Source organism: Cupressus sempervirens, chromosome 6 (assembly GCF_028749045.1).
Source record: "Cupressus sempervirens isolate cs-2001-9-10 chromosome 6, ASM2874904v1, whole genome shotgun sequence".
Taxonomy (NCBI): Eukaryota; Viridiplantae; Streptophyta; class Pinopsida; order Cupressales; family Cupressaceae; genus Cupressus; species Cupressus sempervirens.
The window spans coordinates 526,850,505-526,878,455 of record NC_143123.1 but is presented as its reverse complement, the minus strand read 5'-3'; the positions used below and the strand labels follow the sequence as shown (position 1 = coordinate 526,878,455).

Genomic DNA, 27,951 nt, shown 5'->3' with positions numbered 1-27,951 from the left:
GTTGTAATGATGTCATATGCTGGATATCACAAAGGGACTTATGTTGTTCTTTTAATGGATATCAACTACTTCAACCACTTCCAACCAAACAAACTGCAAAGGGATAAAGGTTTTAGAAAACCATTACAATCTTTTAAAGTATAAGATGTTCTAACTACTACAAATTCATTGACACTATCAATGGATGCATATCAATGTGCAAGCGATAATTGAAGTAGAGCTTATTAAACTTTTAGCTGACCACGTAAGATAAACTTACAATTAGCAAGCAACTAGTGGTATGGATTAGGCGAGATCCACAAAGACATATTCACCATTTGCCTCATTCATCTACTTCTACTTCTACTTACCATAAACTAAAATGGTAACCTAAGTGAGGAAATGTAGAGGCCGTGCCATAATCCAAAACAATACAAGTAATCTGCCATAAAGACCAACAAGGAAGTATGAACAATCTTGGTAGTATTATAGAAACAATTTCTCCAAATCTCTGTTTTACAAATGATTCGAGTTTGCCTTTTTGGATGGCCAAGGTCGATTTAAGATCAAAGGCCTAGATTCATCCAACAAAGCCCCAAGATAGCTAATAGCTGCAAGTATTAAATTCTTGACCAATTACATAAAACCACCACATTGTGGGCCAATAAGAAAATTATTTTAATGTGAACTCCTCATGTACACTTGGCATGACTTGATTGAAGGTGCTTGAATGCATTTAACTGGAGCCTTCTGATCTGTTGAAGATAAATAGGTGCCACCTTAACATGCTTATCTCATAAAATTGATCACTTTCTTGGTAATTAGAGAAATATATCTAGACACTCAACTTTATCAAGTTTTCAATTGTGATGGCTCATATTCCCAAATTGCTTCATCTTCATGAATTTTCCTTCTCAACCTAAATATTTTAAAAAAGTAACCCATTTTAAGTTTCAAGTTTGCAAAATCGGGGCGAATTTAATCTCATCTCAATTTAAACCCATTTTCATTTTTGCAAAATTGAGGCAAATGTGAGTCTTATCTTAATTTGAAATTAATTTCCATACCAATTAATGCCATTAGAATCAATCTCCCGTTGCATTAGCTTTTTCTCCCTTCAATAAATTTATGACAAAGAGTTGCTTCCTTCAACCAACTTAGGATGAAGAGGTGCTTCCTCTACCCCTAACTTGAGACATAGAGATGCTTCCTGAAACCCCAACTTGAGACAAAGAGGTGCTTCCTCTACCACCATCTTGAGAGGAAGAGGTGCTTCCTCTACCACCAACTTGAGATGAAGAGGTGCTTCCTCTCATTCAAATTTACATATCCTTGGCTCAAAATCTTATTTTAATTTCTCACTTGTAGACTTAGCCATGTTTTCCAAATTTTCAAGTTTTGAGCACTTAGCAAAAAGATTGCTAGTTTTCTAATTTTTCACACTTGGCCAAATTTTGTCAAGTTTTCTAGTTTTTCATACTTGGCCATCTCTTGCCGTTTTACCCAACTTTCACTTTTGATGTTCTAAGAAGACTTTCTAAAGCCTACATTTCTGCCAAATTCACTCTACCATCTACACTTTCCAAAAAGAAAACATGATCCCCATTTGTAATGGGGTAATGGTGTGAAAACCTCACAACACAACTTTTATACAGTTGTCACATATAACTTCTCTCCTAATCTCACTAAGGACGTATAGGTTTTTCGTATTTGCATCAGAAACTGCTTTTCATGCAGTTGTCTTTCTTATCTTCCAACCTTGACCATGAAAAGTAATAGTGTCTTTGATCACACATTTGACCACACTAAGAAGATTATGCTTCAAACCTTCAACATACAATATGTTTTCTGTTTTAGTCTTCCCATTATCATGATTAAGAGCACCTTTTCCAGTAATTTTTGTAGCATTACGCCCAATTCTTACTGTGCCTATGTTTATGTCCTTTAAAGTTAAACTTACTCGTCTCCTACCATATGTCTTGAGCATCCACTGTTGACGTACCATTGATTTCCTTCTTTTGGGCATGAAACGAATTTGCACAAGTATAGACTTCTCCCTCTTTTGTTTTTATTACTATTTTTTTTTTTTTTAAAGAGGGGTAAATGCTTTGACTTGGAGCTATGAACCAGTGAGGCCACAAATAGGGGACCTCATCCCTATTAGATTTGAACCTTGATGGCAAGGATAACAACTCAACAACTTAACCATCACAACATGCCACTATTGGCTGTTTTTATTACTATTGCTTTCTCTTCCAAACAGTGAATTTTCTCATTCCAGAGTATGCTTTTGTTCTTTCATACATAGGGAAAGATTCAGAATTTGAAGACGGAGAGGAAGAACAAACTCAGAAATATATGTTGCTTTTTAAGGTGGCTAGCAAATAGTTCTGATGCATTACATTTTTTTGTTTGAAATTGTTTTCTTAATATTTAATGTGTTTTCCTCAGCTTGAGGTTATAATTGAATTGCCCATCTCATGTACCCTTTTTCCTACTTGTATTGATTTATTATAATATGTAGTCACTTCTATTATTAGTTTTTCAAAGTTGATGTGCTATCCGTATATATTTTTACTTTTGTATCACCTCCTTGGTTTTTCCATTTATTAATATAAATTTTTTATTCTTGGAAAAGTTATAGTGCATTTTTTAAGTGTCTATATATTAAATTATCACGAGCGTACTAATAAGGTATCTGATGACATGTAAGTTCAGGTATAAACCATCTTTGAAAAATAACATATATGAAAGAAGAGCAGCATCCATATCAAAGCAGCTCTTGGGACCTGATATGCAGTGTGACTATGATCAACTACTTGCCAAGCCACCAAATAAGCCCGATGCTGTATTTCATTGGTAAGTTTTTTACAAAAAGTTTTATGAATTGGCTTTGGTACCCATTGCATTCTATAAGAAAATATGTAAGGCATACTCAATATGAAAGCTTCTCTGTCACCGACATACCTGCAGTGCCAGTATTTTGATTTCTCTCAAGCTATTCTTAGTAAGTCAACTTGATTTTGCTGAGATCTTTCATGATATATCATTTAATTCGATGAGATCTAGCATCAAAGTCTTTGTTTTTTCATTTAGTGTTCTTCATAGGGTTATCTTTATTGCACCACATATCTAACTGTTTTGTTTGTAAATAACTAAATCTTGCTGAGGCATTTCATGGCATGTCATTATAAAGAGAAACATATAGTTATAAGGTGTAGAATATTGTAAAACACCATTACCTTGTACAACTCATCATGGCCTTAAGGTGAGGGTGTGATGAAAAAAAAATGTTTTATCAAGAAGAACAACTGTGAAGTGAGGTTGACCAAGTTTAAACCATAGAGGTGGTAGTCAGTACATATAAGAAAGCCAGATGAGTGATGCACCATAAACATAGATGAAAGATAAACAAAGTAAAACAGTTAAGTCTTGCTGTTTACATTCTTAATTCAGTTCCCATTATCCACTTTTATGATTTATCTCTTGATGTGGGGATGCATACATTGCCTGTGGTGTATATAAGAACCACATCAGGTTCTGTTTTCACCACTGTAATATCCATTGCATTTTTACTCTTAAATTATTCAATTTTGTGTAATATGCATTTCGTCAAACAGTTGGTGTGCAAAATCCGAACTGAAGTTTCTTAGTTCTTGTACCCCACACAGTACAAATTACAAGTACCTTACATGGAAATTATGTCAAACACTTGTATGACAATAGTAATCTAATATATTTACTTGCAATACGAAGGTGTGAACTCAAACAATTAGCACTCAAACATAACTTCACCAAATGATAAATCTTCTTTCTTCAATATTTTAACAAACACATGGCATAAAACATTGATACGAGCAATTCATTAAACACTTGCCATGCAATTTATCATTTCTTATTAGTGACCAATTAAAGTGCTGTTATAAACACAAATTCCCAAACATGTATCCAGCTATTAAGAAAGCTGGATATTATTTCGCAGCTATGAATTATTGACACAAAATGGGTCACAGTAACGTCTGATGCAATTTTGTTCATAGCCGTCAATGTAGTATGGAGTCTATGGACCACTGGCATTTAAAACCCCTAATAAATGCCTTCTCAAGCTCTAAGGTCATTCAAAACCGCCAATAAATGCAATTTTGCCCTTAGTCATCAATGTAATATGGTCTATGGACCACTGGCATTCCAAACCCCCTATAAATGCCTTCTCAAGCTCTAAGGTCATCTGTTGGTGATTCACATGGTTACCTAGAACCCTGCGGCTGCCTTTATGCCTTCACACGCTGACTATAATGGGCTGTGGTCTGTCTTATTTTTAAACCTTCCAACCTCTGCAAAAAACTTAATGCATTTAATGCTATCAAGCTCCAATCTGTCAACCTTGAAGCACATTCATGACTTTTGATAAAAGGCCATGGTCATTGCACAATTCACTGGGTATTTCACCAATTCAAAGTGTTGAAATTGTGAAGAATTTCCAGTTCTCCAGCAATGTGGTAACCCTTGGAAAAAACCACAGACCACTCAAAGAAACAAGCAAATTCACCAATCAACAATATGAATCAATTTGCCCCTTTCAGCTCTTATAATCCCTTCATAACAAATCAATCCATGAGACTTCATGAATAAGATTCATTAATTAGAAGGCATTTGCTTTTGATGCAAAATAACTTTATAATAAATTAATTAACTCCTTCCACTTTGGGGCCAACTCTCATAATACAATTAATAACCATTAATGATGCCTTTTTTTGATGTCCCCAATATTAATAATTATTTAATTTACTTTTAAAGTCAATTGGCCCCACTTAATTAATAACTTTACAAATACTTTATCTTTAATAAAGTGACTTTTTTAATTAATAGAAAATGTCCACTAGATCAATTGATGAATAAGTCAACCACTGAGTAGACCATGAATCTAGGTGCACTACCAACTTTTAGTATTTCCCCAACATTGACTTACTATAAATAGTAAGTTTTTGAATGACTGCTCCAATCAATGATACCTGATCTCAATACTGTCTCCAAGTTGTTTAGGTGCCCTGCTAAAGATAGAAACCTTGGTATTCCTAAAATGAACACTTACTATAAATAGTAAGTGTGTCAAACTGATCCAAATGAAGAGCAATCCATAACACCATTGCCCTCTAGAGTGGGAATTCTGCTCTAGTTCTACAAACTGAGAGACTTAGCCTATGAGGGCCACTGATAGGCTAATCCATACTAGAAACAATGGTGAGCTAAAAGGGGAAATAATAGTCTGCCCTTCTTGAAATTGTCTGTCCCCAAGCAATCTTAGAAACAAATAACACACCAGCTCAGCCAGATCTCTAGAGTAGAACTTTGTAATGTCCTTGCGATCACTAACTAGCTCCCATATCATCATCCAACTGTAGATGTTGCAAGAGTAAATATCACATAGGGAAGCAACTTGAAAGGCTAACAAAGCTTGATTTCGAAAATTGCACAAGGTGAGCTTTGTACATGCTGTCCAACCCATGCACAACTAAACTATGCATCTAAAAGGATACATGCACAAGAGGATAAAAAAAGAAAGCTGTAAGCACCCCTCACTATGTAAACTCCTATAAACTCCTTAATGAGCTTTATCTAAAATCTTGATGCATCACAAAAATCCCAAACTCTAGACAAGAGCCTATCAAGAAGAACATCCTTAGACTTTTGCTGCTCAACTTTGAACTGAATTTCATCGTGCCCAAATCGGTAAAGCCAATCAATGGAACTTTTCCAAGCTGCAATGTTAACCTTGCCATTATTGATTGAAAACTCCCACTCGGAAAAAACTTGCCAAACCCCCAAAACATCTTAAGAAAAAATCAAGGAACTTAAAAAAAAAACTTGGGGAAAACTCGGGAACCTAAAAACCAACTTAAATTTAATTAAAAATACTAGTTTTTTTTTGAAAAATTCAATGAGAAGATGCATCCAATGAGTTAATTAATGAGAAGAAACAAGCAACGTTTAGATATATATATGCAAAGTGGGTACAAAATCACATTCTCATGCAGAATGTTGATGGCGGGAAGCAAAAAAGTAAATAGTTTCTATAAAACTAGAAGCAATACATCATTGTAGTTAGTTTTTATAAAACTAGAAGTAAATATATCATAGTAAATAGTTTCTATAAAACTAGAAGTAAATACATTTATAGCAACACAACCCGAGAGAGAGTTTTCTATTTTGGCTTGCTAGAAAGTAATGCCTATCTTGGGTGTGAGAAAGTTGTTTAGCTAAGTCTATCAAGACTTACGAATATAGAATTGAAACTAAGTGATTTGTGAGAAAATATTTTAGAATCATTAGAAAATTCAAAATCCTTGTTCTAGCTTCAATTTGACCTCAAATAGCCAAGACATGTTGTGGGAGATAACACTACTGAAGGCATGTTGAATCTTGAAATTTTTTTTTAAACCCCCAAAATCTATAATCTGCATTTTAACTCCTATGAAGCAGAAACCTATCTCAAACATCATGACAATGATTATACAAGTATAACTTAAAGTATAAGAAATGAAAAATGCAACTTATACTTAAATGTTATATATGCATAAGTCCTCTTGCCCCTGACCTAAAAAAATTGACCAAGTCCTCCTACAAATAAGAAAGGAGCTTGAAAATGATGTTTTTGGGCATTCAACCTTCATTTCGCAACATGGGCAAGTGTTTTTAAAAAAATCGCTGAGTAATCAACACGTTTTTATAATAACTTAGTGTCCTTGATCTTGCACGTTTATCTTAGAAAAACTTACCAATCTGAAAAATTTGACGATCTTTTAATGAAGAACACACGATTATATTGAGAAGGGGGTGAATCACTATAATAACTTTTCCAATTTAAAACTAGTTTTCTAAAAAATTAAGCTTTAATAACTGAAATAAACAATTATGCAGGTGAACACAATGACACTATGTTACGTCAAAACCCATGGGAGTAAATCACAGCAAATGAATTGATTTTTATATAATTTTTTCTTTGTCAAGGATTTGTAGGCACTGGCCTCGCAACCTCTATGATTTATGAGCACGAACCCACTAGAACCTCCAACTCCCACACTTCATAGGCACCAACCTAACAGAAGAACCGACCTCCACTGTAGTCTTCGTGAGGCATACAAACTGATTCTCCACCTTGTTAATGTTGCTAACTCAATTGATGATGGTCAATTAAATCATTCCTTTTTATACTTCACTTTATATTTCTCTTTTCTTATTTTGTATCTGAATAATCTTCTAAATTAATACATATCTTCTCAAATATCTCATATTCTATATATGCATATACATATTTCTTCAAATTTTCTTTATAGTCTTCTTATCCTTCTATGTCATTCTCTCAATTTAATATATACCAGATTAAATCTGTACACACACACACACATGTATAAAATCTGCTCTTTATACCATTTACATATTCTATCTCCACTCATTAAAATCTTCTTTTTTATATCTTCATATTCTTCTTACTGTTGACCTCTTCTTATTCTCCACTCTTTGTACTCCCATTTTTCACACTCTTCACTTTCCTTTCTTTATATCTTTTTATTCAAAAAACCATTATGTCTCTTTGTAAAGAGACGTCTCTATAAGTATCATCCTCTTTTATATTTTAATAAAGCTCCTACACATTGTAATGCCGCTTTTAAATGTCTCCTCTTTAACACATCATGTCCGCTTTTTAGTATGTTGAGTATATTAACCTTTAACAAACTTTTGTATAGTTTCGGTCCTTCATTATATTTACTTTTCTCCTTAATTCACTTCTTTTCTTTTTGCTGAACATGCTAGTCTAATCACATCTTTTTATTATAATCATTAATAATAACCTAAGTTGCTGATTCAGGTTTGGGGACAGATTCGGGTTCGAGTTTGGGTTCGTGGGTTCAGGAAAATCTTTATTTCCCATTTGGGTTCGTATATATATATATATATATATATATACAAAAGAAAGAGAAACGTTCATTAATGTAAAACTAATTTACTATGTCATTTCACAGTATGAACATATCAATGTTACTTGACCATTGATCAATGCCAAATGCCAAAGATAAACACAAAATACTTGCTCATTAATCTATGTTTATGATTGTAAAGAAAATCATACATTGACTTACTAAATTTCAAAACATAGACTAGTTCATCAGATTGATAGGTATTAAAGTTTAAAACATAATGATAAATGAAAAATGTTCAATAGTTTATCAATGATCATAGACTTATGGTATCAAAGATGCAAATGCCCTTCAAAGGGTCGAATGGGTCATCAAAAAATGAGGGATCAATGGCTTCATCCCCAATTATCTCTACATCCTCATCATTGGAATCCAAACCAGTTCCACCAGCCCCAGATGCTGTCACATCCTCCTCCTTGTCCTCTTGAACATCTAGCAAGTCAATTCTTTCTGGATCTTGGACCATCGTATCCAAGTCAGCAGTCTCGGATAATACATCCCACTACTTCTCTCGCCCCTTCTTATATTTTGGATCCTTGCTTGATAGGAGGCACCAATTGTTGTGAGTAAATACCAAGTCCTCTGCTTTCTTGGAACCCAACCGGTTACACTTCATTGAGTGGATAAAGGAGTATGTACTCCAATTCCGTTCAACAACAGAATAGCTTGCAACCTAGAGAGACAACCAACAAAATTTAAAAAAATTAGAAATTGCAAATTATAATACAATAGGAATTTAAGAGCGCTAATTTTACAAGCTAAGTGGCCAAAAAAAAGGGAAAAAAAAACTTAAATACTTGTGACAGGATCTTAATGGCAAGAGGTTGAAGGTACATGTAACCTTGCTCATGTAAGTACCACCATCCAATGACATCCATTCTACTTTGGGCATTGATTGCATCAAGGTCTACATTTTTTTCCTGAGACAAAGTTTGCAAACTCTCTTTTAACATATAATGCCACCTCAGGATCGCTAAGGAGCCTACTAATTGCCTTCTTACATCCACTTCAAACCTCAGGATCTCTATATGGCGCCACTCTACCAGGAATAGAAAGTATCTCACTGCTATAATACTTTGGAGAAAGTGCATATGCCAGGAGGTGTAAAGGTGTAGTGATCGTGTTCTAGTGATGTGGAACAATTTTCTCCACCTTTTTTTAGAAGGTTTCCTCAAGATCCTACTCTCTCCTCTAAATGGCATAGGATGTCAAATGATATTCATGTAAGTTATCTTGATGTAGTGTTAATTAAAATTAAAAATCAAAATCTCTCAATAAACAAGGACATAGTATTGTATAGAAATTTAAACTTATCGTTTTCACTCTCTCTAGCATGGATTCCATGGCATCATATATGTCCCCCAAACAAAGCTCATTAATGTTGACAAACCGAAGCATAGACATGATGGGCTCGGTGAATTCTATTGATTTTTTTGGTTGTTGCAAAGTACGAAGCATTGTTATGTTTTTGGTATGTGTTTTCCAAATGGAAGCGACCTCTTATATTTATAAAGAGCATAAGCTATGAAAAGACATGTCCCTTCATGGGACATGTCTATTCTTTAATTTGATAAATAATATAATAACAAATATAAATATAGTTATATGTCATTATTATATTAATTTCTCTCATATAATAATAAACTTATATCTCAAATATACTGAGCACACACACACACACACATATATATAAATTATATCTCATATAATTATATATATTCATAGGTTTATCTGGCTGAAGCTACCGAACATCAACACTCCCTCTTAGCTAGGGAGGATAAAGAGAAGACCATATATTAACTCAATGTAATATGCAAATATCTTTGATTAGAAGATATTCAACATTTTGATAGCAAGAGTATTGGTCTTCTAGATTATCAACACATGATATTCACCAAATACTCAAATAAGACTTGATATCACATCTAATATCACGAGTCTTGGTGTCTCAAAATATTGACATTCGATATCCACCAAGTACTCAAAAAGTTTTGATATCACGGCTGATATCATTAGTATTGGTCTCCTAGAATATCGATGATTTTCACCAAATACTCTTTGAGTAATGACCTTCCAGAATGTTGAGATGCAGGATATTCACCAAGTACTATGAGCAATGGCTTTCTAGAACAAGAAGTTGCATGATATTCACCAAGTACTCTATGAGTAATGGCCTTCTAGAACATCAAGTCACGTGATTTTCACCAATTACTCTGTATAATGGCCTTTCAGAATATCAATATGCATAACATTCACCATGTACTCAAAAAAATGTTTATAAGGTATGTGCAAATGCATTCTCGTAATGCTTACCATATAAACATTCACTATGCAAAGTATAATCTGTTATGATCTGCATAGACATTGTAAGATATCCATCATAATAGAAAATTAATTTATTGTAAGATTGTCACCTTTTAATAACTTCTACAAATACAAGTGACATCATTTGGAAGTCGTCACTTCCTCATGATGTACACAGGGGATAGGCCCATTAAAATTACATAGTACGAGGTATATTCATGAATCGCAGTCCTCTTGACTGCTACAATTTATTGATCACTGGAGAATCCATCCGAACATGGTTTACTCCCTCTGCACCATAATGATCAAGATAACCAAAGGTTGATTGAATCATATTCTCTATCTGCTCCCTCTCTTTCAAGGTTGCCTTTAATGAAATGTCAGACTCCCTTTGTGACTTTGATATCAATCCTCATTTTCCTACATCACATTCTCGGAGGAAAAGATCAAGGAAACTATCTTGTATAGAAATTAAAAAGAACCAACATTAATTAGAATGTTAGTAATTTAACTCATACCCATTACTAACAAGAACATAAACATCTCTCTTTATTTTCAATAGCACAATACAATTTTTTTTATATATACTCCCACAATAAATCTCTTTATATCTAACAAGCATTATATCAATTATTATATATCATTTTGAATATATAAATTCATTCTCATTATATCCCTTTAATTAATAAGATGTTACTTATACCTAATGTATTTACCATTTATAACATAAACACATACTTCCTAAATAAGTTGTCACCTTTGCATTCATACATATGCCTTTTTAGTATTTGTCTATTTATCCTTTTGTAATCTTGTGAGGTCTGTAGTTTAAGTGTGTACTTACATGGCACTTGATTCCTTTATATACCACCTCCCTCGAATATTTTTGCACACATGGAAATGATGGCTTTCTTATTGATAAATTCAATCTTCCTATGCGGTGATTTGTTGGCCATATTTATATCCTCCACGGTGGTATACAAGTGGGTGCATTTGAAAGTGGGCATGTTATGTTTCAAGGCAACATATGACATTATTCTTTTCATAATTGCATCCCAAGTATTTTCATTAAATCTTGGCAGCCTACTAGGAAATCTATCACAAAATCAATAGTGATGGTATTTTCAATGTCCTTTGGTAAACATCAGTAATTTAGAATAAGGTTGAGAGGATTGTTTCCTTCATGTATTTTGACGCCTCATGACAACTGTGACCTTTATAGACACTATAAAATACAACAGCTCCTAGTGTCGGCTAACACATATATGCTCATCTTCCATGTGTTTCCACTGACCTATCCACGCTGGCATTGTCTTGATGATGCCATGCATCAAAGACGTCCGTATTGGCTATTAGCTTTGTCGCTTTGTATTTGTGTTTCCCTTTCTATTTGTGTAATTACTAGTGTCGTCCTATGCAAGTCACCACACTATTAGCTAAAATGATATTATCATCTTGTAGAAGTCTTCTTCTATCCACAATGGGCAACCATCCTTATGATTTTCATGATGACTTCCTTTTGGCAACAAACATTGGTTGTGGTGTCTTCCCACAACGAAAATATTTTTGATCAACGTAAGAGAATTACAGAGAAACCGCAATGCATTGCTCAAGTTACTATTGAAGTTTGTCGGTCTTCACTAGCCTTTTGAAAGCCTTCCAAACAGGTGGCTTGATTGGTGATAACTATACTCAGCTAAGTCTTGGCATCAAATGCTTGCTTATACGCCAAAGAATTGTTAATTTCATTATTTCATACCTTTTACCACTGCCATTTCCGATCATTTTACATTTGCACCTGCTCTGATACCATGTTGATTTTTCAAATCACTGCAAATGTACTAAGCATTGTTATGTTTTTGGTATGTATTTTCCAAATGAAAGTGACCTCTTATATTTATAAAGAGCATAAGCTATGAAAAGATGTCCCTTAATGGGACATGCCTATTCATTAATTTGATAATAATCTAATAACAAATATAATTATAGTTATGCATACATACATATATATATATATATATATATATATATATATATATATATATATATATATATTATATCTCATATATAATTATATATTCATAGGTTTATCTGACTAAAGCTACCAAACATCAACAAAGTCTAATACATATTCCACCCTATTCCAAAAATCATCACTCACGATCATATCCTTTACACTTTTAGCCCTTGTTGTATTAGATTGCTTCCATCCATCCTATTGGTTGCTAATGACCATATGGGACAATGCTTCTTTCACCCTTACAAGTCCTCTAAGGATGATTGTGTATGAAGCAAACCTTGTTTCAGCAACCTATTACCATGTCAATTCAAATTGTAAGTTAATAACATACTTCAAATATGTAAACAACACAAAAAACATTTTATTCAATTATGCAAAGTGTGACACAAAATGATAAATGAAACTAAATAAATTTTAAAATTTATCTTCAATGATTCAATGAAGAAGAAAGTTCTGAAAATTGCTTGTGACATATGGTGGTTTGTCACAAACATTTGGATCTTTTTTTTCACCCATTCAATTTGGCTGTCAATTGCTTTCATCACCAAGTTCAAGGAGTGGATGGTGCATGGTGTCCAAAAGATATGATCATATTGTGCTTCTACCAAAACACCCGCAGCCCTAGAAACTTTAGCATTGTTTATTATTACTTGGACAACACTGTCAACTCCCATGGACTCTATGGATTCAATGAGAAGTCGGGCAATAAAAGTTGTATCCTTTACCTACCATTCACAATCAACCGCCCTTGAAAGCATTGCCCTCTTGGGGGAGACAACAATCACACTTATTAATGGACGGTTTTGACAATCTTTCCATCCAAAGACAATACTCACCCACGTTTGGATCCAAGAATCTCTTATTGGTTTGAGGAGGGTTTCAACATTCTTTCTCTCATTATGTAATATGGTAGTTCTCAACTTTTCATATCTAGGGCCTTGGTAACCATGAGGTGCTTGTTTATTGCTTCTATCATCTCTCTCCAATAAGGTGATCTCACTAGATTGAATGGAACACCATTTGTAAATAGGCAACTCTCAACCATTCTGGCAATAATTTCTCTCAATTCATTTTGAAATGCCCTATCTAATGGGCCTCTCTTGCAAGAGGGGGTTGTTTCTATTTCTTCTTCATCCGTAGAAGGGGTAGGAAGGAAGGGATGATGTCTAGTGGCTGTTTGAGAGGGTGGCATTGGTGGCTTGTGCTTTGTTCTTTCTTCTTCCCTTTTGACAGTAACCTATCAGCCTCTTCTTGTTCTTTTAACATGCTTGCTATTTGAGAAGTTGGTAACCCCTACCTACCTCCATCTGGGGACACATGCTAATCCCTCGACCTGCAGGGCCTATCAAATAATGTTTAACTCAGTAATATGAGCTTTTATTTTGGGTTTGGCAAAAAATGCATTTCCATGTATACCCTCCCCTCTCACACATTGTTCAATTCTTGTTGTATGCTTCTACAAAGGAGAACTTTTATCAATTTTAAATCTTTGGGATCCCTCCTCACCCACTGAACTTTGAATACTCATTCTTGCAATCTATAACAAAAATAAAAATAAAAATTTCAAAATTTATACAAAAACTTTATAAAATATTACAACAATAAAAAAAACTAAAAAAAAACTATCGAAGAAGCAAAGGGAAGGATCAAATGCATACCTGGAACACTCAACACTGATTATTGGAAGGATTTGAGACTCCATGAACAATCTCTGCAATCTTCTCTTCAAATTTGAAAAATGGCCACACCAAAATGAGAGAGCAAAATGCGAAAGCAAATGAGAGATTAGATGAATGAAAAGTTTCTTATTAGGCTTCTTTTAGGGTTGCAAACAAAAAAACGTTAAAAATTTGATATTTTAATGTTTTTAACTTCACTTTTTTGACCCCATGGTCCACAAGTCCATGTGGATTCGCCTGGGTCTTGGTAGGGTCCCTATTGGGGATTGTGGGTTTGCCTGCACACACCTAGACGGATCCACAGTTTCCAATAGGTATTCTGCCCAGACCCGCAATGAACCCAGGCTTGGACCCAAGCTCCAAGGTTCTTACTCAGCTTCCTAGATAATAGCATCCATGATGGCTCCTCTTGAGCACCAGTATGAACTTTTAACTTGTTTGTTCAATAAGTCACTTGATACTAAACCTTTTGGCTCTTCAATCAACCATTGCTGAAATCTCCTTATCAAGTCAAACATGTATTATTTCATCGCTGCCTTAGATTTAATATGGTATTGTCTTTGTTACATGTCGTGTCTTCATTCTTATTGTTGTTGTATGTGATTGCTTTCTGATTTATAAACTGCTGTAACTATCAGTCTTTGACCTTTCAATTGCAACTTTCCAATATTTGTTTGATTGACGTTTAGTCTTCATATTCAGTCACTGTTAATAATATTTTATGAACTTGGTTATTACTTTTTCTTTGACATCTTATCTGATTCACATCGTTAACTTGCTGACAAACTGAAATTGAAGTGGAGAATTTTGTGTCTCTTTGTTGGAGTTTAATGAGTATGTCAAGCTCTCTGCAAGTGGCAAATTAGATAGGCCAAGGTCTGAAGAACTTTTCGCATCACTTGTTTTCCAAAGACCCTCATTTTTGAAGAGCATCATTTGAGATGCTATTGGGAATCATATCAAGCCACAACCAAGAAATAAATTTTATATTGCCATTGATACAGGCATTATTTATTTTTTATGCCTTTTACGTATTTCATAGAATGACTCATATATCAAAGAACCAAAACTTGGAATCTGCAAGGCCGACCCAACTCGTGAATCAGATCGAAATCGGCTATGAATCGACAAAGTGAAAAAACCCTTGAAATTTAGATTTTTAATGATTTAAAACTTATTTCATCCTCCCTTTATTGAATATAACTTAAAAACACTATAACATCATCAAATAGAAGCTAAGATTTATTAACAAAGAACATAAATGATAAATCCATCATGTACATAAAATGTAAATTGTAATTTGTAGCTGAAGTAAATAGAAAACATAGGATCATATGACATAGATATATAGAATTATAAATGTTGTCAAATCATAAATGTATGTAAGATAAAGATCCATAAAACCAATGACATCAAATCATAAATTGATGTAAGATGAAGATTCATGAAACGTATACTATTTGTAAGCAGAATGAAAAAACAATTCTATCTGCTCTAGGTCTAGCTCAAGTCTATCTCTCATTTTTCCTTGCTTTTTGTCATACTCAACAAATAGAATGCCTTTTAGGGTGATAAGAAAGAGAAATGTTAAAAACAAACACTCAAAAAAGTTATATTTTAAAAATGTTTTTAAGTTGTTGAATTGGGTTGCCTGATTTTTCAAGCAGATTTAAGGGCAAAAATCAGCGATCCAATTCTCTGGCTTAGGAGAAATCACCTAGACTATATTGAGTCACTGAATTAGGTGAATCACATGAATCGCCGCAATTTTTGATTCTTTGTCATATACATTCATTTTAATTTTTATTCATTGATATATGTTTTATCAATTATACCTCATTATTGTTCTTTGTGCTACATAGGCACGATATATTTGTTCTTGTAAGCATTCGACTCTAGAATGCTCGTATTTTTTATCAAATCTCCCCAATTTAACATGCTTTGTCTTCCATGGTTTTGCTACTTCTATATATTTATTGCTTCTGAATACAATTTCTGTCATGTTGTTCTCATCGGTCAACTGATTTCTTTGATGTGTTTGTTGTCATCTTAGGATGATTTGTCTTCTTCATTACATGCTCTATGTATTTTTTGACTTGGATGATTTCTTACTCGTATATATATAATAATGCCTTATGTAGGGTTCTCAAATCTTCTTATTATTCTTTATATACTATTGTCAAACATTGACCTTTGTCAAAGCTTCTTGTCATCTACCTTTTGTCAAACATGCATACCATGAATGCCTCCCACATTAAACTCATTAGTATGCCTTTATGTGTACCTTTGATATTGATGGTGTTTACACTCAATTTGTCCATCTTTGGCATTAATGACAATATTTTTATTATTTAAAACATGGTGAGTTTTTAAAACTAGTGATTAAACTACAAGTTTTCCATCTATGCCTATCATGACTTGGGTCCAAGTGCAAATTGAACTCACATCCATCTACCATATGGAGATACAAACATCTAAAAGTGTTTGTAACACTACCTCTATCTCCATCCTCTGCTAGGCTCCCATGTATATAAGAACAAGAAGATTTCCACAATCCATATGAAAGTATCAAATACTATGCTTTTGGATTTGATTGTGTGATTATTTTTGCATCAACGTTTCAGATCACTCTCTGTGATCCATCATCAGGATAAGAGAAATAGAGCATCGTGAGAAAGTGGATCACACTCTGTGATCCATCACGAGGATAAGAGAAACAGAGCATCATGAGAAAGTTATTTGAAACATTGATGCAAAAATAATCACACAATCAAGTCCAGAAGCATAATATTTGATAGTACCATGTATATGTCGACTTTGCAAGTGATCCAACTTGCAGCCATTGATCCCATCTACCATAGATGGAAAATACTGACCCCCCAAAGTGCACCAATCCACACTGATGCATCATCAAATCTTTTGTATGTGGATCAAACAATATGTGATGAGTACTCCTTCTGTAGTCCCGATAAAAAGCTCCCACCTCGGTCAAGTGTTGACTATCATAGCTCTAAGTGTAACCTTTGTCATCCGACTCATCACCAAGTACACATGTAGAGAATATTACCACTAGAGGAACTAATGTGACATAGGGTTCTTTGCTTCTCAATAGATGCACTCATCCCAATTGTATCAAGTGCAATTGTAACTGTGATAAGTGTGGCCACATCCTCAATTGTCTCATAATTAAAACTCATGGGTATAAGGTTATCACCAATTGCTATTGTGGATGACTGCAATGTATTTGTAGCTGGTGAAGACTAAGCCAATCTCAACTCCACAAAAACCTCCTCAATTCTTCTTTGAGACTCATAAAGGGTCAACCGTGCTCTCTCTAGTGAATCCATAGTCACTCCCAAATCATGAGTGAGCTCATCTACCTCTTCCTTTTCCTTGAGCACATCACAACAAGTGCAATCCCACTCAAAAAGATGGTCTCTGCTAGCTAATAACTATAAATAGTTTTGTTTCATTATTCCAATGGCTTCTCAAAGTGTATGAAACTTTGTAAAGGAAAGACCACCATCACAATGCTTATCTATCATAGGAGTGCTCCAACCCCAGGTAGCTAACATTTGACGAGCAACATCAAAGTGCTATATGGTTGTGGCAATCATGCTATCATTGACCTTATGTTGCCCAACCAAATGATGACTTTGAAATCCCCAACTCCCATGGAAGCTCTCTGAATCAGAGCATGCACTGGGATAGGAGTTTGTACCTTCAACATTCACCTCATGATCAACAACATCAAGTTTGCTATCATTAATGCACACATCATCAGACAAGGTACTGCTGCTATGTACGTCAAGTCTCAAATGATGGCTCAACTGGTAATGTGGAAGCTACTGTTTTGACAATCTCTTTGGATGCTTCTGTGTCTAATGTAACTGCAAGTCCCTCCAAGTCATGCTCCTAGGACCTATGGCCATCCATTGAATTTTCTAATTTTTTCCCCTAAAGTCTGATATGTAGAATTAAACTCATTATGGCATTAATCTATGTTATTGGTCTCATTTGTAGCATGCGAACTTAGAGTACCTTCATGTGGCAACAAACTAGGACCATGCTCCTTAAGTGAAATGGCTTCCACCTTAGGATAATGCAAAGGACTCCAACTACTGCTACAATAATCAGAGTTATAGAGCTTACAGTCCTTGCATATTCCTCATCTTCGACCTTACCAACTTGCATGCCTGCATTTATAGATTCTTCCATAGTATTTTCCTTATTGTACTACTGTGAGGTAATCTTCATAACACTACATATCATGACCTAGCCTTTACTGAGCTTGAGCAAGATCCTTAATGTTCTTTTTCCAAGCTATGCCACTTCTCCATATCCACACCAAACAAGAGTGTTGGTCACTCAGTTATCAAATCTGTGATCTCAATGATTTCCAACCCCAGTGGGATGACAGGAAAAACTCTGATATCCCTGTAAGAACCCTTATAAGTTCTAATTTCATTGTAATATCCCTTGTGTTTCTACTCTCAAACTTTTCAAACAGTTGGTGTACGAAGTCTGAAGTGAAATTTCTGAGTTCTTGTGCCACAATCACAATACAAGTGCCTTACATGGAAACTATCTTAAACACTTGTATGACAATAGTAATCTAATATATTCACTTGCACTATGAAGGCATGAACACAAATACTTAGCACTTCGATGTAACTTCATCAAATGATATATCTTTATACTTCAGCATTTTAACAAACACTTGACATGCAACATGGATATGAATGATTTATCAAACTGTTGCTATGCAATTTTCCATTTCTTATTAATGACCAATTACAGTGCTGATATAAACATTAATTCCTAAACATGTATGCAACCATTAAAATCTGAGATACAGTGAAAACCTTAAGGCTAATATCGGTTTGCAGCTATGCATCATTGACACAAAATGGGACACAGTGAATGTCTGATGCAATTTTTTACCATTGGAATTCAAAAGCCCCCAATAATTGCCTTCTCAAGCTCTAATGTCACCTGCTAGTGACTCACATGGTTATCTACAACCCTGCGGCTGCCTCTATGCCTTCACATGCTGACTATAAAGGGCTACGATCTATCTTATTTCAAACCTTCCAACCTCTGCAAAAAACTTAATGCAATCAATGCTATCAAACATCAATCTTAACACCTGGAAGCAAATTCATGTATTCTGATATAAAGCCATATCATTGCACAATTCATGGGTAATTCACCAATTCGAAGTGCTGAAAATGTGAAGAATTCTCAATTCTCCAGAAATACTAAAACCCTAGGCAAAAACTAGAGACTTCTCTTCAAGAAACAAACAACTTCACCAATCAATGATATGAATCAATTTCCCCTTTTCAGCTTTTATTATAATTTCATAACACATCAATCCATGAGGCTTCGCTAAAGATTCATTAATTACTTAAAAGGCATTTGCCTTTGATGCAAATTTGACTTATAATAGTTAATCAACGCCTTCAACGTTGGCTCCAATTCTCATAATGCAATTAATAACCATTAATGGTGCCTTTTAATGTCCCATGTTGACTGAGGGAAATAATAAATAAATAGGCCCCCTCATTATGACAGACATTTAATCTACTTATAAATTCAATTGGCCCCACTTACTTAATAACTCTATAATTACTGTATCACTTATCACTAATGAAGCAACTTTATTAATAATAATGATAAATAATACTCATGTTCTGAACAAAAAATGCTCCACTAGACCAACTGATGACTAAGTCAACCACTGAGTAGACCATGAATTTGGGTACCCTGTGATATATAGTAACTCCCCAACATTAAATTACTAGTAAGTGTCTGAATAACTGTTCTAGTTAACAATACCCAACCTAAATACCGCCACCAAGTTGTTTAGGCAGTTTGCTAAAGATAGAAGCCTTGGTTTTCACGAAAGGGACACTTATTATAAATAGTAAGTATGCCAAACTTGTCCAAACAAAAAACAATCTTGAACCGATACCCTTATCCTCTGGAATGGGACTTTACCTCTGGTTCTGCCAATGGAGACCCTCTACTCCTTTGACTTAGCCTACGAGGACCACTGTTAGGTTAATCCATACTACCAACCATTGTGAGCTAAAAAGGGGATATTACATTTTACCTAAGTTTTCTTAAGTTATGATCAAGTATTTTTGCTGTAATGACTTACTTCCTAAATTTTCAGTATTTATGAGTTCATTTTGAATGTCACTTTTAAATAGAGACTTGAGAACAGTTCAAGTCATTATAAGGTTTACCTCTCATAGAAAGTGAAATAAAGTCTAATATGCACACACATGAGAGAGACTAGATATAAATAATGACATAACTAAATCATGTGTGTATAAATTTTATCCTAGATTTTCAAATATTTCCTTCCATAACATATCATTACCAAACCATATAAATTATTCTCTTATCTCATAGGTTATGTAGTGCCTCTCATGTTTGCAGTCTGAACCTTGTTATATTTTGATTCGAGAGATACTTGATACTCTTGTTATGTTACTGTTGAGATGACCTGAGGGTCGGATGTTTTACTTTGATTTCAGTAACATAGATGCTATACTGCTATGCTGTTCAATTTATCGTACTTGCATGTTGATGCCATTTGGAGATGACAGTATATTCTATGATGATATCTAGTTATCTAGTACTCTGGACATATCACTAATTCTATTATGTGATGAATTTTATGCTATAGTGATTTACTGAAGTCTTGTTTCATTATGCTTTGTGCAAACGTGAGTGATGTAAATGGATTATTTAAGTATAATTGAATAAATGGTTAAATTAGGTTTTTAATACATTTATTGCTTCGGCTATGATATTATATGCAATTGCACTTGATTATGTGTTTTGGTGTGCAGGAATTATATCCCTAGTGGTGGCATATGGAGTTAATGATTCAGCTATTCATATTTAACCAATGTTGTCCCTATATGGTCGACGTATCTTTGTTTTAATTGTTTAATTAAACCTTTCAGTAATTATTAAATCCTCATTTGCATTATGTGATTAGACCTGTGAGCGTGTTTGTGCACTTAGAGGTTCACATTGTCGCGAAAGTTGTTAAGGAAATGTCTATGATTTTGGGATTTCGAGCTTTAAATTTGATTGAATTTAATTTTTGGTAGCTTTGCCATAGATGAATTCCTATTTCTAGGAATAGCCTGTTTTCATTTGGGTCAATCCGACATCTAGCTAGTCTAATTGGCTATTTGCCCTAATCAATTATTCACTCGAAAAGTGAATAAGTATGAAAAGAAGAATTTAATTCCTCACTTCTCACTTTTGCAAAATATAAAACTAAGAGCTTTTTTCTGAAATTCTTCTCTAAAGGATTGTGTTTCTATTCGTTGTAAGAGCTTCGGGCATGGGATCTTTGCGAGGTTAGTCTTGTTGGATCCGACTCGGGGAGAACTTGCTTTGCTGTAGTTTTCGGCTGCTTTTGCAGAATTATTATTTTACTAGGGTGATTCCCATTTTAGTCCCTTTTGCTATCAGGTAGGGCTCTCCCGTTTTCTTGTTTCAACTCAGTTTCTGTATTTGTTTTTGGTAGTTGTTTGTCTGGAGGCTGAGAACTAGTGTTCCCCTCCGTTTTTTTTTGCTAGTTCTGCTTGGTTGGTCAAGTATGAACATTTTCCTTGTTTTTAGGATGAGAGTTTGGGGTTTTGTGTCGTTATGCTGGCTGTTTTTGCATATTGTGTCTGAACCCAAATTTTATTGGATTTTCGAGACTGTTGTGCCCAAAGACCAAATGGGTTTTGATTTCAAAGTTTTCTAGTTTTTGGAGTTTTTACCTTGTTTTGCGTGCCACTCTATTTTCTCGGATTTTCTTGGCATGAGTTTGGTTCTGGAATTGGATCATCCATTTGGATATTAGTCCGACCATTATGACACTTTTATGTTGCATTGGATGCATGCCACATTCATCCTCCTAAGCTTGTTTTCGGTTGAGTGTATTTTTGCATTGTGTTCTCATCCAGTTCTTGTGTTATGATCTTCGTGATGGTGGTTCGCCACACATGGGTTCGTACACGTACATTTGTCAAGTGACTTGCATGGCCCGATCTTCTGTGGTACTTCCTGAAGTTATGATCATTGGGTTGGGTTGGAAATATGCATGCCTACGGGAGGGCACTCATTGTTGGATGGGCACGAGTAGGATAGGGTAGCATATGGAGGGGGCTTCTCTCTCGCAACCTGGCGATCATGGCACCATAGGTTGGTAGAGGGAGCTTTAATCAAGTGATAACTAAATAAAATATTGGGTAGTAATAAAACTAAGATAGTAAAAAAGATTCAAGATGTGCTCGTTCCATTGGGAAGTGTGAGCTGCCAACACTAGCTTGGGCTTTTCGATGCCAAGCGACTCTCCATGATGTTAGCCCCTACATAGTAGCCCATTGAGTGTTTGACCGAGACCTGTAGTTTATGCAGTGTCTCTAATCTTGGTTTCAGTCATCTTACTATCTGGCGTGAGTGTTAGCCATGAACGTCTGCTTTATGTGTGTTTGTGGTTGGATCATTATCTCCATCAGCATGACGAGAGTGGACTTATGGGTTTCACGTGGTTGGAAGCCATAGCTACCTTCATCACTGTTGGGGATCAGTTTATAGAGACGGTCTATTGTCCCAATGCGACCATTGCTGGATGTTTTCACTTGGTACTTTGGGTTCCGAAGTATGCTTTCCTGTGATTTATGCTTTCATTGGAATGCTTGTTTATCATGTTTAGATGATGTTAGTTTATTGACACATTCCCTTATTATGATATTTAGCATATGATAGATGATGTTATCTGCTTAGTTGGAGTATCTATTGCTTTTGGTTTAGCATGTTACATTTCCTGTTCTTATGATGTTATTATGCTTTACTAGTGACGTCCTTATAAGACAACTCCGACTATCTAGTTGGCAGTTTGGGATGTTACACGTGGGGGATGGCTAGGACCTTCGAGGTCTTATGATGCTATTACGGTTGGGAGGAACCACACACTTGGTTCGTTGTTTCAGTCCATTGCGATGTTGCTTTCAGTTATTTCCCCTTCACTACTATGTTTGCATATTTAGATTCAGATTCCAGCTTCCTGTCTTTTGGTTATTTGATCGAGTGTCTTTCCTTGATATGTGGATCTTGTACTCCCCGGTGTGGAGGAATTCAGTATTCTAGCTTTTTTGTCTTTTTGGTTTTTGGCGCTCTATTTTGCATTCTCGTGCAAAATTGTACATCTCACGTGAGAATGCAAAAGCTCGCATGGTTTTCTCACATGGCATTTGACACTTTCTCATGCGAAAGCCCACACCAGTGTTGGGGTACTTTGGTTGTTGGGCCAAGTACTTCCTCGTGCCCTTTGATGCATTTCCTTGTGTGAAAGGCAGATCCTCATGGGTAGTGTTGCACTTACTTGCATGGGATTCTGTCAGTCTGTTGTCCTTGCATGAAAAACAGGTGGTATCTCCACTGGTTTTCGAGAAATGCATTTTGGTGTTTTAAGTACCCTTTCGGCTTGCTAGTGTTTCCTTGCTTTTGCATTTCGAAGATTTTAGGTTCTGCTATCGTAGTGATTTTTTGTCCTTCAATTAGTTGTGTTAGTTCGGGTAGTGGTGTTTGGAGATTTGTTGGTTGTCGGAATGGTGGCTAAGTCTTCCGTTGCGATTTTTGTGATCCCTGTATGACGTTGTGTGCACTCATACTTGTAAATTTTTTTATCTTGGCTTGTATTTCATCCTTGTTCCAAGGATCTTCGGGCAGGGCATTATAGGTTAACTTGTCAAATAATAGTACATAGCCTTATCAGTTTCTTCAAATGAGCTATAATCGGCCTATCAACTATCCATTCTTAATAAAATACATTTGTTAATTTATGTGGTCAGGATGCAGACATAGTGTATAGCAAGTATAAAATGCAAATACAACTTTCATGATTTGATGAACATATTCACATTTTTTCCATACAAATTTATAGCAATATGAAGATTGATTTCTTTTCAATATACTTGCATCATGAAATAAAGTAGCCTAATCTTGCAAGAGTAGGTGAATCATCTTTTTGTCCAAAGAAATTGCAATACGAATGTTTGAATGCATCTCAACATATGTTTCCTAAATTGAAACTATCAAAAGAAACAAATGATTATTGATTTAAAAAAACTGGATGAGAAAGGAAGAGAGGGGATTGTCGGATTGCTTTTCAACCAACCATAGGGTTGTACACCTCTTTCATATGTTACTGTGAAAATGGGATCCTACCCATCATGGATAGGGTCATGAGAGCATATTGCATGGTAAGAGACAAACATGTGTAGATCACCACTACAAATCTTACAAAGAACAAATAATACTATGAAAAAACATATCATCTTTAGCCATTTTCAAATAATTCACAAAGTAGGATTTGACTCGCATAATTTTTTTTAGGATTAAACCATGGTCAGAAATAACAATTACATGCAAATATAACCAATATTAGAAAATAATAGATCACATAGAAAAAAAAACACAAGACACCAAGATTTAATGTGGTTCACCCAATCCTTGGGCTATGCCCACCAAATAGCAAGTGTGATATTATTACGATCCAGTGATTACAACCTGATTACAATCCATAATCCCTTATAGCTCAATACCGCCACAAGAACCAATTTTCACATCACTCCTATGAAACAATCCCTAACCCTAAGCTCTTTTATACAAGTATTTTTTCTGCTTTAGGGTTATAATTAATAATTATATGTCAGCCCAAAATCTTGATAAAATAGGGCCCCAAATTTTTTTATTTCGGGGCGATGCCCCGAGCCCCAAAGAATTTATGAAGTATGTACAATACTTTCCTAATCAGTCATCACAATCTAACAATCTCCCACTTGGGGACTGATCAGGCTCCACACTAAACAACAATCTCTCACTTGGAGATTGATCTTGTAACTATGCTGCTACTCCATGAGGCTCCCACTGGATCAAACCACCCTAGACTCTGCTGTTCTTTTATTCATGTTTAGTCCAAAAGACCAACTGAAGCTGAAGAGGAGTTCAACTTCTCCCTTGTTACTACCTTTGTAAACATATCTGCTAGATTGTCATCTGTATGTATCTCGTCCAACTTTAACTATCCATCCTTCAAAACTGACCGAATGAAATGGTATCGCAACTGTATGTGTTTGGTCTTTGAATGTAGAGCTGAATTCTTTGCAAGATGAATGGCACTCTAAGTATCTGTAAACAAATAATTATCCTGCTGAGGGTGTCCCAATTCTTCCAAGAAGAACTGAAGTCATATCATCTCCTTGGCTGCTTTTATAGCAGCTACATACTCTGCCTCTATATTGGATAAAGCATTAACCTTCTGTAACCTAGAAACCCAGCTCACAGCTGCCTACTTGTAGTATTCCACCTGGTATCAATATCTCTTGCCAAATCTAAGTCAACATAGCCTTGTAAATTAGTAGTAGAGCCCCCAAAGTGTAAACACTTATTGGATATTCCTTTCAAATATCTGAGAATCCATTTGACTGCATTCCAATGCTCAATTTTTGGATGACTCATATACCTGCTAACAACTCCCACTGCATGTGCAATATCTAGCTTGGTGCATACCATAGCATGCATCAAGCTTCCTATAGTTGAAGCATAGGGTACTTTGGACATCTTATCCTTCTCTTCTTATCTTGGGACACATCTCCTTAGTCAACTTCAAATGACTAGGTAAAGGTGTGCTGACAGCTTTAGCATTCTCCATAAAGAAACATTGCAACACCTTCTCAACATAATCAGACTGAGATAGTGTCAATTTTCTGTTCTTCCCATCTCTGCAAATTTTTGTTGCCCCCAAATCCTTCATAGCAAATGCATGTGCTAATTGGTGTTTCAGCCCCATAATATGATCCATTTTAGACCTAGCTACAAGCATATCATCAACATATTAACATAAAATAATGTAGTTGTCATCATCCAACCTCTTAAAGTAAACACAATGACTTGAATGACACCTATTGTATCCATGCTCATGCATAAAACTGTCAAATTTCAGATACCATTGCTGAGGTTTTTGCTTTAAGCCATATAAACTTTTCTTCAATTTGCACACTAAGTTGTTCTCACCTTTGACCTTAAATCCCCGTGGCTGAGCCATATATATCTCTTCATTCAAATCACCACGAAGGAAGACTGTTTTAACATCAAGCTGCTTTAAATGCAAATCTTCAATAGCCACAATACTTAAAATAGTACAAATAGAAGTCATTTTAACAACAGGAGAAAATATCTCATCAAAATCAATGCCTTTTTTCTGTGCAAATCCTTTTACAACTAACCTGCCTTTAAATCTTTTCTTACCTCCATCCTCTTCTTTTAACCTGTGAACCCACTTATTCTGTAAAACTCTTTTACCTATAGGCAACTTGCATAAGTATCATGTCTTATTCTTCAACAAAGAGTCCATTTCATCTTTCACTGTACAGTATGTATATTACTTTCCTGATCAGTCACCACAATTTAACATGCTTAAATGTAAATCAATGACCCCACATAAAAGTCTCATAAAACCAATGGTGTCAACCTTGGCTTATAATGCATAAAAATCATTATAGTACTACTAATAGGGCCTCCTAATTGGATGTTTAGTAATGTGCATATCCATTCCTACACAACAATTTCTTGGTGTCAACTTGAATTGCACTTAGTCTGTGGGATAAGCCAAAATGATCAGTTGAGGATCCCATAAGTGTTGCCATTCACCAACTGACGTATACATGCAATTACTTGACCAATCCAAATAAATCAGAGGATACCTCCACAAGTCCCTCCATTTGATCCAATTGCTTCTTTAACTGAGCTAGTGGATAATAGCATGATTTTTAAACATGTCAAGCATAATAAAACATGATTTAGTCTCATCAGGTACTCTAGAGTTTAGATGTCACAAAAGTAATAAATGATTAAAATTCAAGGATCAAACAAACCAAAATATGAAAATTACTAATAGGTAGAGCATTATTTATAAATTAATGAAATAAATAATTAGTCGATGAACCATCCTTTCCAAGGATACTCTCCAAACAAACAAGTAATGGTAGTCATACATTGAAACACCATTTGCAATAGATAACACCTCTCTTCTTTTTATGCAAGAAATGGTATGGTTTTTTATTCAACCACTTCTGTTGATCATTGATCAAGATTCAAGTATCAATCTCATTTCATTTTTTATGACTATGCTCATTTCACATACTAATCTATAATCTTACAACCACACCAATGTATATATATACATGCACACTAATGGGTCCAACTTAAATGCACAAAACCTACATTATCACCGATTGTGGCTATCATTTTTTTGTACCATTTTGTATACCATTAATTTATATCAATGCGTATGATACAATCATATTATTCTATACCACAAATATACAGACCTCTCCATATGATATACTCACAGTATAATTGCTAAATTTGTTAAACATATATTTGTTCATCACTATGTATTCTTTAAAAGTCAATCCTATTCAGAGTGCAGTCCACACTCAAACCAATATCTTGGGAGACCAAATAGTCAACACTTTAGAGTTTCAAGGAAAGATCAATATGCCAATACTTGGGATTTAAACATTTTTATGAGATATAACCAAATGAAAATGTTAATGAACAAGAAATGGAAAGATGAAATTTTAAATTCACTTCTAGTTTTTGAAAATTGAATTCAAATGTGACTAATGTTGAAGATCCTAGCCGCGATAGAGATCTTTATCTTCGATTTTTCTATATGTTGAAATGGGGAAAATACTATGTCCACAACTTCAGGATATATTTATGATAATAATTGAAATAATATTATTTGAAGAGACATGTATCATACAAAGGGCCATGCATTTGGAAATATGAAAATACTTGCTTTTAGAAATTGAAGAGACCTTTAGTTGTGAGAAGAAGTGTCTCTCAATTCTTTATTTATATTATATCTAGTGGAAAGCATTGTATTCAAACATTTTATTAT

General features: G+C 34.8%; 1 protein-coding gene across 1 annotated transcript in view; it reads left to right on the top strand.

The window, feature by feature from the left end:
- The window catches only part of LOC149553341 (uncharacterized), a 45,724-nt gene that overhangs the window by 3,799 nt on the left and 13,974 nt on the right, over window positions 1-27,951 (top strand). The window contains exon 3 of the mRNA XM_089788808.1: window positions 2,698-2,838. Coding sequence (XP_089644934.1) covers window positions 2,698-2,838 — 141 coding nt within the window. The remainder of the gene's footprint in view (window positions 1-2,697; window positions 2,839-27,951) is intronic.